Source organism: Schistocerca serialis, chromosome 6 (assembly GCF_023864345.2).
Source record: "Schistocerca serialis cubense isolate TAMUIC-IGC-003099 chromosome 6, iqSchSeri2.2, whole genome shotgun sequence".
In the NCBI taxonomy this organism is placed as follows: Eukaryota; Metazoa; Arthropoda; class Insecta; order Orthoptera; family Acrididae; genus Schistocerca; species Schistocerca serialis.
Window position 1 is genome coordinate 648,072,581 of NC_064643.1, and position 13,511 is coordinate 648,086,091.

The following is a 13,511-nucleotide window of genomic DNA, read 5'->3' on the forward strand; positions in this document are numbered from 1 at the left end:
AGTACCAGCACTCCCATCTCAGCATTTCATGCCAGCAGACACAGCCCAGTTCAAAATGGTTCAAATGGCTCTGAGCACTATGGGACTTAACATCTATGGTCATCAGTCCCCTCAGCCCATTTCATTACGGTCTTCACCAGCAGTATATCAGCCATTACAAGCTGGGAGCATCGGCCCAGTAATGTCCCAGGTCTCCACATTGATGCCTAATATGACTGGAATTCATTGTAGACAGTATCACAGGAGACACATTTCTGTTGTACTTAGTTGTGTGGATATTCATCCAAGGCCATTATAATCTAGTTTCTTCGTAAATGAACAGATATTCCTTCAAAATGTCATCTATCACTCTTCAGTACAAGAATACATCAAGTGGAGTGTTTTTCTTGTGCTGAACTGGTTTAGACTCTACTTCAAGGTGAACAACTGTGATGGTTGTACATTACCGATGGCAGCTTACCACACAACAATTCTGTGTTATATAAACAGTAACATTTGTGAGCTCTGAAAGACCACTGGGTCATTCCATGCCAAGTGGTCTAAACCTTCCCACCATCATGTCTCCAATTTTCTTCAAATTTTATCTGTAGCACTAGTCAAGTGCTAAATTAAGTTTCTCAAGATTTCAAGCCTCTAGCTGCAATACTTGCTGATCTACACCCCCTTGTCTGAAGGGTAGTAAGTTCGCATGCGCGCGACATCAGACAAAATGCCATTTTTGGGGTCTCATAAAATTGAAACCAATTCATAAGAATGGTTAGTAAGATGAGACCCTGTACAGTTTTTTGTGCTGATTCAAACGAAATTAATTATAAGATTACTGATGCAAAATCCGGTCAAACAAGTCGACTCAAAGTGTACCCCTAATTCTGTCGTGACTTAATGCGACAAATTTTGACCAATATTCAGACTGCAATAATTTCCTTGCAGATAAAGATATGGACTTGAACTTTTTACCAAGTCCTATCTTTGTGCTGGACATAATACAGCTGGATTTCCAACTACCCAGGCTTTATAGTCGCCTTGCAAAATCTCTTCAAATTTGGCAGTGTCAGCGCAAATGGCTTTATTTACCAAAGTTCAAAGCCCATTACTACAAAATAGTCAGCCTGGATTTAATTGTGAATAGTATCATCTGAAAGAGAAACTCTTGCTCTACAAGATGGATATATTTTTCTTTTGCAACGCTTCCATTAAGTGCTTATTTACTCAGGTCAAAGTATCTTATATTTTGTGTGCGCAGTGCCCTGCGTTGGTCCATGATGGCTGAGCCATTACTGGTTATCACAATAAAACCAGCATCCCCATCGCCATAGGGGCCACGCCCGATAGCCATGCAGTAACAGCCACGGGTGGGTATCTTTACTGCAGGTTCCCAAGCCTGATTACAGGGTGTCTTTACCACAGGATCCCAAGCCTGATTGTGGGTTTCTTTATGCAGGTTCCCAAGCCTGTCTTCCTCAGTTACTTCATCATTCTGGAAGCATCGTTGATTTGCAAGAGAATGCTTTCAGGAAAACTGTATTGCCGACCAGATGATGTCACTGATGGAGCTGGAATAACACCAATGATAAGTTGTTCTGGAATCCAGCAAGTATCACGTCTTAAGGGCCAATAAAATGAACTTGCAGGACCATGAGGATGCATAAAGCTTATGAAAGCATCTTTCTGTTCGACTGAGATTTCAACGATGTTTCCAATCCACCATTTCTTTTCATAAATGCAAGCAACATACTGCCCAGGCTGAAGATCCATGACTTGAACTACTACTTCAGCAGCACTAATTTTGGCCAAAAAAGATGTCGCATCATTAGAAACTCTACTGACCTTAATTGTCGTCATATCAATGGGCAAAAAATGGTGGTTTTCTCTTGTGCCAGCTAGAGTGTGCCCTTGCAGGAATCTTTCTTCTTGAGAAGCTTTTTCTTCTTCAACTTCCTCTTTGCTGATGAAAAAGAATTTGATTCCATTGATATTATCATTGCAGAAGTTGAAAAGATCTTTGGGTGTTAGAATCTGGTTTTCATATGGACGTTGCAAACTTGCTCTTGCTGCCAACCGTTTTGTTGTGCCTCCAATGCCATCACAAGGCGACTTTCCATGGCTTGTTCCAAAGAAATTCCATTCTGCTGTTATTTCAAAATCTTCTTTGTGATAGCATAAGTTGAGAAAATTCTTGAAATTCTTATATTGTGCAGCTGAACCATCACTGAAGTAGTGGATGTGGCTTATTTTGGAAAATTGCATCTTCAGGTAATTGATTACTTTTCCAATGTAAACATGGACAGTAATCGTATCGTGTCGAAGGCAGTCACTAATAACACAAAGATTCACACATTGCACCTCTTCGTTTTCACAGTAGTAGACTACAAATGGATGAACTGTTGCTTGACTGTTTTCCCAGTGAAAGCCTTGCACTGCATCTTGAACAATAAATGAATAGTTTTCAGCAAAATCCATTAGTATTATGAATTCGCCTTCTTTCAAATCAGTTTTGAGAGCTTTCAGGTGCTGGCTTTGATGCTTGGCAATGTAGTGATGACAAGACAGGTTCCAAATTTTTGCTGCAATATCTTCAACATACTCTTCTGTTGAAAGCTGCTTTGTTTCTAAAGTATCCCTGTCGGTATGAATCCATTGTTTGTACTCAATCAGTTCTTCAGGGTCATTATCTTCAAAATATGTTGCAATAACTGCTTCTACACCTTCTGGACCAGGGCAGTTTTCACAACGATGAAGCATACAATCCTTGTTTTCCAAGCTGCAAACAGCTTTGCTAAGAATTTCCTTGTAGTCTTCATTGATTGATGCACCAGTGAGCATAAGCTTGACATTTTGGTGTATTGTACAGACACAAACTGAGTGCATTCCAGCAGAGCCAACTGTAACACACCATTTTGGTCTAAGCTCGCAAAACTTTGAGAAGCCAATTTCTGGTCCATTTTGCTTCTGATAAGACACGTACATTTCCTTCAAATTGCAAAGCAACAACCGCTTTTGCTTGTACACCTTTGTTCCTGAAATTCTCACAGGCACACAGTCTTTCTTCCCTGGACAAAGTCTGCTGAATTCGTCATCTTGAAAAAAGTCATGTACTTTCTGGACAACTTCATCTGAAAGCTTCCTTCCTTGCCGATTTGCTGGAAAAGCTAGAACACCTTGCTCATTCTTCAGTTTTCTCGCTTGCTTTACCATTCTTTCTGATACATTAAATGCTGTTGTCGTATCTTTAATTGTCCAGCTTCTTGGAACCAAGGTCAATATTTGAACTTTTGTCCTACGATTTGACACTTTACATTTTTCTTTCAACTCTTCTATAAGATTATCAAGATCTGCACAATTATTGCATGGGCGACTTTTACTTGAACTTGGCTGTTCATCGTAATTGATTCCTACAGCAGCAGCAATTTGATTCCCAATTAAACTTTGTGCATCCAAGATCTTTCTTTTTGCATAGCTTTGCTTATCTCTTTTACTTAGTTGTCTTCTTTTCAATGGTGAAGCACCAATAAATGATAAACTTTTGTTGATGGCTGGTTCAGTTTCATCCGTTGTGAAATCTTGTTCAGATTGGGTTGATAGTGATGATGAATCTTCTAGCTTTTGGTTCAGTGCCGACATGCAGCGAGGGCAAAGCTTCTGACCAGGTTTTATATCAATCACTTCTTTTTTCTTTAACAGGCAAAGTTTGGCAGCTGTTTCATTATCAAGCAGTCTAAGTCCAGCTTTTACATTGTGATTCCTCTTCTTGAATGGATTGCAACATTTCTTTTGCATCGCTTGATATTCATGTAGGAAGAGGGCTTCATGGTGGAAGCAAATGATGGAATTTTCGTCAAGTTTGGCTTCTGAACGCGAAACAAGCAATTTCTGGTCACATTCTGTGAAATCACTAAACGCTTTGAATCCAGTCTTCTTAGCATAGAAGATAACATGGCACTTCGATGCAGCAGCATCTTTTCCAATTGAACAGGGGGCCAACGATTCTTCTTCTTCATTAACTTCTGACATCTCTCACTGGCCAATCACTGAATAAAACACGAATGAAATATCCAATTATATCAGTAATTCTAAGCGACTATTAAGATTCAAATTCCTAGAAATGAAGAAAAATTAGTGCATCGCGCATACAAAATATAACAACTTTGATGTGAGTTAATGAGTACTTAATGGTCGCGTTGCAAAAAAAACAAATGTCAGTCTTGTAGAGCAAGAGTTTCTCTTTTAGGTGATACTATTCACAAGCAGATTCAGGCCAACTATTTTTTAGTAATTGGCTTGAAACTTTGGTAAATTTTACCGTTTGTGCTGACACTGCCTAATTTGAAGAGATACTGCAGGGCGACCATATGGCCTGGATCATTGCAAATCCGGCTGCATTATGTCTAGCACAAGCATGAAGCTTGGCCAAAAGTTCAAGTCCATATCTTCAACTGCAAGGAAATCATTGCAGTCTTAATATTGGTCAAAATTTGTCGCGTTGTGTCACGACAAATTTTGAAGTATACTTTGAGTCGAGTTATTTGACCGGGGTTTGCATGAGTAATGTTATACATAATTTCGTTGGAATCAGCAAAAAAAACTGTACAGGGTCGCATCTTACTAACCATTCTTATGAATTAGTTTCGATTTTATTAGACTCCAAATATGACATTTTTTTTATGTTGCATGCACACGGACTAAGTACACTTCAGACAAGGGGGTCTAGATCAGCAGCTATTGCAGCTAGAGGCCTGAAATCTTGGGAAACTTACTTCAACACTTGACTAAAGCTACAGTTAAAATTTGACGAAAATTGGAGACCATGATGGTGGGAACTTTTTTCAGTTTTAGACCACTTGGTGTGGAATGACCCCACTGTTAGTGGTGACCATGTGTATTACTTCACCTCTAACCCAATTCAACATCTACATCTACATCCGTACTCCACAAGCCACCTGATGGTGTGTGGCGGAGGATACCTTGAGTACCTCTATCGGTTCTCCCTTCTATTCCAGTCTCGTATTGTTCGTGGAAAGAAGGATTGTGAGTATGCTTCTGTGTGGGCTCTAATCTCTCTGATTTTATCCTCATGGTCTCTTCGCCAGATATACGGAGGAGGGAGCAATATGCTGCTTGACTCATCGGTGAAGGTATGTTCTCGAAACTTCAACAAAAGCCCGTACCGAGCTACTGAGCGTCTCTCCTGCAGAGTCTTCCACTGGAGTTTATCTATCATCTCCGTAACGCTTTCACAATTACTAAATGATCCTGTAACGAAACGCGCTGCTCTCCATTGAATCTTCTCTATCTTTTCTATCAAACCTATCTGGTACGGATCCCACACTGCTGAGCAGTATTCAAGCAGTGGGCGAACAAGCGTACTGCAACCTACTTCTTTTGTTTTCAGATTGCATTTTCTTAGGATTCTTCCAATGAATCTCTGTCTGGCATCTGCTTTACCGACAATCAACTTTATATGATCATTCCATTTTAAATCACTCCTAATGCGTACTCCCAGATAATTTATGGAATTAAATGCTTCCAGTTGCTGACCTGCTATATTGTAGCTAAATGATAAGGGATCTTTCTTTCTATGTATTCGCAGCACATTACCCTTGTCTACATTGAGATTCAATTGCCATTCCCTGCACCATGCGTCAATTCGCTGCAGATCCTCCTGCATTTCAGTACAATTTTCCATTGTTACAACCTCTAGATATACCACAGCATCATCCGCAAAAAGCCTCAGTGAACTTCCGATGTCATCCACAAGGTCATTTATGTATATTGTGAATAGCAACGGTCCTACGACACTCCTCTGGGGCACACCTGAGAACACTCTTACTTCGGAAGACTTCTCTCCATTGAGAATGACATGCTGCGTTCTGTTATCTAGGAACTCTTCAATACAATCACACAATTGGTCTGATAGTCCATATGCTCTTACTTTGTTCATTAAACAACTGTGGGGAACTGTATCGAACGCCTTGCGGAAATAAAGAAACAAGGCATCTACCTGGGAGCCCATGTCTATGGCCCTCTGAGTCTCGTGGACTAATAGCGCGAGCTGGGTTTCACACGATCGTGATTTTTCGAAATCCATGCTGATTCCTACAGAGTAGATTTCTAGTTCCCAGAAAAGTCGTTATACTCTAACATAATAAGTGTTCCAAAATTCTACAACTGATAGACGTTAGAGATATAGGTCTATAGTTCTGCACATATGTTCGACGTCCCTTCTTGAAAACGAGGATGACCTGTGCCCTTTTCCAATCCTTTGGAACGCTACGCTCTTCTAGAGACCTATGGTACACCGCTGCAAGAAGGGGGGCCAAGTTCCTTCACGTAATCTGTGTAAAATCAAACTGGTATCACATGGGTCCAGCGGCCTTTCCTCTTTTGAGCGATTTTAATTGTTTCTCTATCCCTCTGTCGTCTATTTCGATATCTACCATTTTGTCATCTGTGTGACAATCTAGAGAAGGAACTACAGTGCAGTCTTCCTCTGTGAAACAGCTTTGGAAAAAGACATTTAGTATTTCGGCCTTTAGTCTGTCATCCTCTGTTTCAGTACCATTTTGGTCACAGAGTGTCTGGACATTTTGTTTTAATCCACCTACCACTTTGACATAAGATCAAAATTTCTTAGGATTTTCTGCCAAGTCAGTACATAGAACTTTACTTTTGAACTCATTGAACGCCTCTCGCATAGCCCTCCTCACACTACATTTTGCTTCGCGTAATTTTTGTTTGTCTGCAAGGCTTTGGCTATGTTTATGTTTGTTGTGAAGTTCCCTTTGCTTCCGCAGCAGTTTTCTAACTCGTTTGTTGTACCACGGTGGCTCTTTTCCATCTCTTACGATCTTGCTTGGCACATACTCATCTAACGCATATTGTACGATGGTTTTGAATTTTGTCCATTGATCCTCAACACTATCTGTACTTGAGACAAAACTTTTGTGTTGAGCCATCAAGTACTCTGAAATCTGCTTTTGTCACTTTTGCTAAACAGAAAAATCTTCCTACCTTTTTTAGAGAATGTACGGGAATTGGTCATCATAACTGTGAAACAATCATTTCAAGAACATAATAGGTTTTATAAGAGAAGTGTGCTCAAACTATTTAATAAACATGTTATCTCAGGTTGTCTTAGCATGATTGATTAATAATGAGCTTCTGGGTGTTGACTTGAGTCATCGTTTCCAACTCAGCTGAGCACCCACAATTCACTATTATTTTGTAAACAGGATTACTTCCCTTCCTCATATGAACTTGTATTACAGAGGTGAAGAAATGAAAAAGTGGCAGTTTTCATGCAAGCAGCCTGAAATGACAACAGTACAGTTATTTCCAGATTTTTCAGGTGTCACAACTGAACAAACTGCTGCCCTAGAGTAGGAAGCGAGAGTAGGGGAAACTGGGGAGGCATGACCATATGGGAGGTTCAACCATATAGGAGGTTTGACCCACCCTAGTTTTATCATCTTTGGAACTATGGTTTAACACCAATTCAAGCTAGAAAATTTGTTTTTGAATATGCTGTGGTCCTTAATTTAGCCAATCGCAATTTCAGCTATCCAAACAACTGGAAAGATAATGAAGTAGCAAGTTATGATTGGCTCTGTGGTTTCATGCTACAGAACAAGAATTTATCCCTATGAACTCCACAGGCTACAAGCCTTGGTAGAGCAACACCTTTTAACACAGCAACAGTGAAGAAGTTTTTTGATAATTTAAGTAAAGTATTTGACAAACATGCCTTTGGTCCTGAAAACATTTATCATGTAGATGAGACTGGAGTCAGCACAGTCCAATGACCAAGGAAGATAATTGGCAGTAAGGCAGAGAAACGAGTTTCAAAGGTCACTTCGTCAGAAACAGGAACATTAGTGACAATTGGTTGTGCTGTTAGTGCTATTGGTACAGCCTTGCCACCCTTATATGTGTTTCCTAGAAAAAGAGTGAGCGATTTAATGAAAGTTGGTGCTCCTCCAGGATCAGAGTTCTGCTGCTATGACAGTGGATGGATGACTGGTGAGAATTTTGAGACATTTGGTTTCATTTCATCAGATTCTCTATAACATCAATTGATTACCCAACATTAATTATACTTGATAATCATGACTCACACATCACTTCAAAAGGTCTAATGATTATTACAATTCTTTGATCAGAAAAACATCCCTTTTCATCAGTAAATATGAGTATATTAAATACCATCTACTTATCTGAAATTATGATTCCAGTGTTTGTTCTTTTGGGAAGACAATGCGGTATTAGCTTGGAGATTCCACACTAGCTTGACTCCTAAACAAAATCGAGTTCCTACATATCAGGCTAATGGGGAGAAAACAAAGAAGGCTTTAAGAATCACAGGTCAATTATTAACATAGAGGGGTGCAGAAAAATGTAGACACTCTTTCATAGTCATTATTAATGGAACAAAATGGCATAGCATTACAATTCTTGCATGGGGGGAAGGTTATTTCATGTGTTCAGAGTGACTCCCATTAGTAGCCAAACAATGTTTATTCCACTGAACTGTAGACTGCACTATGGCTGTCAGTGCTGTTGATGTGATAGACGCAAAGGACGCCTTGGTGGTTTCTCATAGCTCATTCAGTGTAGCTGGCTTGTCTTGTTAAACTTCATTTTTCAAGGTCCCCCTTAGGTAGAAGTCAAGAGATGTAAGGTCTGGAGACTGTGGTGGGTACTCAACAGCTCCTCTTTGACCTATCCATTGTAGAGGTAGATTTTCATCCAAGTGGGCTTTGACATCTCTGTGGTAATGAGGCGGACCACAGTCTTTCATTTCCAAACATCTGTCGGATGGCAGGTAAAATCAATGTTTGCAACATATGAAGATACACCTCACTAGTTACAGTAACTTCAAAGAAGAATGGGCCAATCAAAATGCATGATGACAGACCACACTACACATTAACACCCGGTGGATTAACATGTTTGTCCACATGAACGTGATGATTTTCATGAGCCCTGTAGACACAGTTTTAGTGATTTACAGTACTGTTCACCCTCGCGAAGCATGCCAGCATGCCTTCAAACGATTCACAGTACTCCACACTTTGATCGGCGACACCGGTGTTAATAGTGTGTAGCAATCTTGGAATGTACACTTTCCACTTTGCAGCCTTCAGAATTCATCATATGCTTGACAGGCTCCCCCCACTCCCTTCATGTGCATCCTGCTTCACAGATTTCTGAGGTAAGCTAGTAAAATGTTGCAATACAGCACTGCTGGAAGCTTACTTGTTGTTGTTTTTGGCCAGTCAGACCATTCCTTAGGCACATCCTGAACAGTACTGTCAGCTTCAAATTTATTCGCAATATGATAAATTGTTGTATGTGTGGTGGCTGAGTCCCATACACATTACACCACTGCCATTGTATTTCCAACATGCTTTTGTACTTCCAGTACCATTTCAATATGGCCTTGTATTGTTCAAACAAAAATCTTACTTCATTTATTGCCGCACTGTCATCACCATCATCTGCTGGAAACAGAGCACTAAGATCTGTTCACAAAATAATGAACAAAGTTAACACTCAAAATTGCGATGGTATGTCATTTTGTTCCAAAGATACCAACTATCAACGATTGTCTACATTTTCATGGACCCATCCATATAAGCAGAATGCTACAGAATGACAGATGAGTTACAGTAACAATGGCTACATACATTGGCTGATTATCCAGTGCTGCCCAATTTACTTATTTGCATGACCCCAGATCCCACCTTGACACTGCAGATAAGTACAAAATGCCATGTGCCATTTGGAAGTCCTTGTTATCACTGCTACACATTTGTCTTATTATTACCACAATCAATTCCTAGTGCACTTGCCTCTTCTCTCTGAATGCGCTCCCTTGTTCTGTAGATGTTTTTTCCCAATTTCTCACTCCTTTCTGGTATTCCTGAGTACCACATAGTCCTGACCACAAGTATGTTAAGATGCTTCAATCACTGCTGTGAAAACTTCAGTTTCCTTCCTTCCACTGTACATAGTTCCCTCCCTCCAGGTGTACAATCTCCCAGTATTACAGAAAATCTTGGCATATGGCAACTGTGACTTGAAGGCCATGAGATGACAAGTATACATACTATCTTCTTACTAAACCTACAAGAAAGAACTATTTGAAGGCTAAATTAATATCAATAATTTTTTACTTCCTTCTAATCAATACACTTACTTAAAACTTACCTCCAAGCCCAATTTGTAGAATCCATAATTAAATAGGTATTTCACAAAAGATTTAAGATCTTTATCTGCATCAGCACGCCTTATGTTAGGGAACATAACAGTTGGCCTCAAAGTGGAGAAACCCCTTAAGTGTCGCACATATTTCTGCCGGATGTTTATAACAGCTCGAAATGTTGCAACCAATATTAAACCTTGAAAATAAAAAAGCAGAAATGAATATGGCTTTAATGAAGTTTTTGAAATACAATTGCTAAAGTACAGCAATTACTGATACCCACAGAGCACCAAGGTCAGGCAGTTCCAATCGTGTTCCATGGAGCACGAGTCCCACAAGTGCCTGTCAATTTTACCATGAGCAGGCACTTGTTGAGTAGGCTACCCTCCAAGTAGTCCTATTGCAACCCATTCTCACCTTACTCTCTGCCCATGCACAATTCTTTTGCCCACCATTGCATGTAGCACATCAGCAGGGTATATGATAGGGTACACTACTGCCAGGCTCCCGCCCTCCCTGCACCCAGTTTACCCACCACTGCCTGCTTGTGCCCGTGACCATCCAGCTGCCCACAGCTTGACACTTGAGGTGGAACAACCTGACCCAGGTAATATGGAAATCAGAAAGAAAACTTATATTACTATACACCCTGAGTAAAATTTAAAAAACAATGAAAATTAAATTAAGCTGTGTAAGTAGATTAATTGCACCTAAACACTGGATTACAAAAGACATCACCACTGCAAACAAAATTAAGTGAATAACATCCTTATCATCAAGAACAACTACAGATTACAACAGCACCTCATGTCGCAAACTATGGTGACCATCTTGAGCAATGTTATCAAATTTAAGGACCATTTGAGACACTGGAGAAACTAAAACTGACAATACAAATCAGAAAAACTATGAACTTTTAACTCTAGTTTCTGAACACAGCTGGTAATTTAGTTTTGAACAGGTTCATAGACTAAAGTTTCTAAAGAATTTCCAGGGTCAGTCCGATAAAACTGACTTAAATTTTACATCTCCAAAATAAATTTTTATACCACCAACATTCTTTAAAGCAAATTGTATAGTGGCTACATCTAAATCCATAAAAAAAATTTGTAACAAATGGAGTTACTTAGGTAATGAATCTCTTTATAGCCTTAGTTTGACCAATTTAAATGTGCTACTGAATGCGGCATCAGCAGTAAATTTGAAATCAGGAACATTAGTCAAATAGCTTAGGCACTAATTTTCACAGTGATATCAAATCAAATGCATCACAAATTCTAAATAGTGGACAATGAATACTAAACAAATGCTTTCTTTTATTTTTTATGCTTTTGTGATATAATCATTTCACAATGCAGTAATTGATTCTGACCAGACTGTAATCATCTTTGCACAGTCAATAGATAAAAGGAGGGGAATAAACTATTCATAAAATCTACCAAGTAACTATCTCTAGACGGAGTGAAAGCCCCTCTTTGTCAATTCTCACATGTCTACACATAAAATGTATGATAGATTTTATAGTTACATTAACAAGAGTACTGGCATACGATTTTTAACAATTTTTTAAAACTTTAAAACACTTTTTAAATTTCAGCATTTGTAATGAGCGGAGGAGGGATGGTAGAATAGGAGCACATGATAATGTGGATACATAAAATAAAGATATTATTGAATAGGAACACCACCAAACAGTACTAAAGAAATGTAGAAAAGAATGAAAAATAATTAGCTGCACTTATGTCTGTTAGTAAAAATGGATATGAGGTGCATGCTGAAGTCTAAGTGGAGCTGGATTTGTCATGATGCATTGTACTCTGGCCTAGAATGGATGGTACACACCAGTCAGATACTGCAGCTGGATGAGATGTCAGAGAGCTGATGTACTGAATGTCACATGAGCAATTTGTCATAGATGTTGAAATATGTGCGGGTAGAAAATTAATTCTGTTTGTTAAGCAGTTTATCAGGTTACTTCCTTCTTGAAATGTAAACCTCCATTTCTTATAAAATGTCTAACTGTCTACCTACTTCTTTTACATGTAAAATTTTTAACTATCCTTCAATAAAGCCAATACTGTAATATGACCTTCCTTCACAAAATGTCCACCTAAAGCAGTTTTATTATTTGGTTAGGAGTGTTCTTTAAACCTTATACTGAATGTTACACATGCCTGGTCTGCATATTTTGTACCACAGTCATGGCATATAACCTTACAAACTTCTAAGCATTTGTTCTTGTTCTCTTTCTTCGCTAATTTTTGTCTTACTGTTATTTACAATTTTGAAGGCAATTTTCATTTTTTTGGTTTTCAGAAATCCTACCTAAATATTTCATGGTGGTAACTTTACTTTCTTCTGCATATCTGGAATACATGACATGGTCATCTTTTTAGTTATCTTCTTGTGCAGGAAGCTGACCATTTTCAGATCATACTCATTATAATGGGCTATCTGTCACAGGATACTATGTTCCTTCATTACCTCTTATTACCAAAATGGATAGAAAGAAAGAAAAAAAATCCTATAAATGCTCAAGTTGAAATAAATATGTTTATCTACACTCCTGGAAATTGAAATAAGAACACCGTGACTTCATTGTCCCAGGAAGGGGAAACTTTATTGACACATTCCTGGGGTCAGATACATCACATGATCACACTGACAGAACCACAGGCACATAGACACAGGCAACAGAGCATGCACAATGTCGGCACTAGTACAGTGTATATCCACCTTTCGCAGCAATGCAGGCTGCTATTCTCCCATGGAGACGATCGTAGAGATGCTGGATGTAGTCCTGTGGAACGGCTTGCCATGCCATTTCCACCTGGCGCCTCAGTTGGACCAGCGTTCGTGCTGGACGTGCAGACCGCATGAGACGACGCTTCATCCAGTCCCAAACATGCTCAATGGGGGACAGATCCGGAGATCTTGCTGGCCAGGGTAGTTGACTTACACCTTCTAGAGCACGTTGGGTGGCACGGAATACATGCTGACATGCATTGTCCTGTTGGAACAGCAAGTTCCCTTGCCGGTCTAGGAATGGTAGAACGATGGGTTCGATGACGGTTTGGTTGTACCGTGCACTATTCAGTGTCCCCTCGACGATCACCAGTGGTGTACGGCCAGTGTAGGAGATCGCTCCCCACACCATGATGCCGGGTGTTGGCCCTGTGTGCCTCGGTCGTATGCAGTCCTGATTGTGGCGCTCACCTGCACGGCGCCAAACACGCATACGACCATCATTGGCACCAAGGCAGAAGCGAATCTCATCGCTGAAGATGACACGTCTCCATTCGTCCCTCCA

General features: G+C 39.7%; 1 protein-coding gene across 1 annotated transcript in view; it reads right to left on the reverse strand.

Annotated features, from left to right (window-relative positions):
* The window catches only part of LOC126485089 (piezo-type mechanosensitive ion channel component), a 699,946-nt gene that overhangs the window by 328,311 nt on the left and 358,124 nt on the right, over window positions 1-13,511 (reverse strand). Inside the window, exon 21 of the mRNA XM_050108694.1 lies at window positions 10,207-10,397. Coding sequence (XP_049964651.1) covers window positions 10,207-10,397 — 191 coding nt within the window. The remainder of the gene's footprint in view (window positions 1-10,206; window positions 10,398-13,511) is intronic.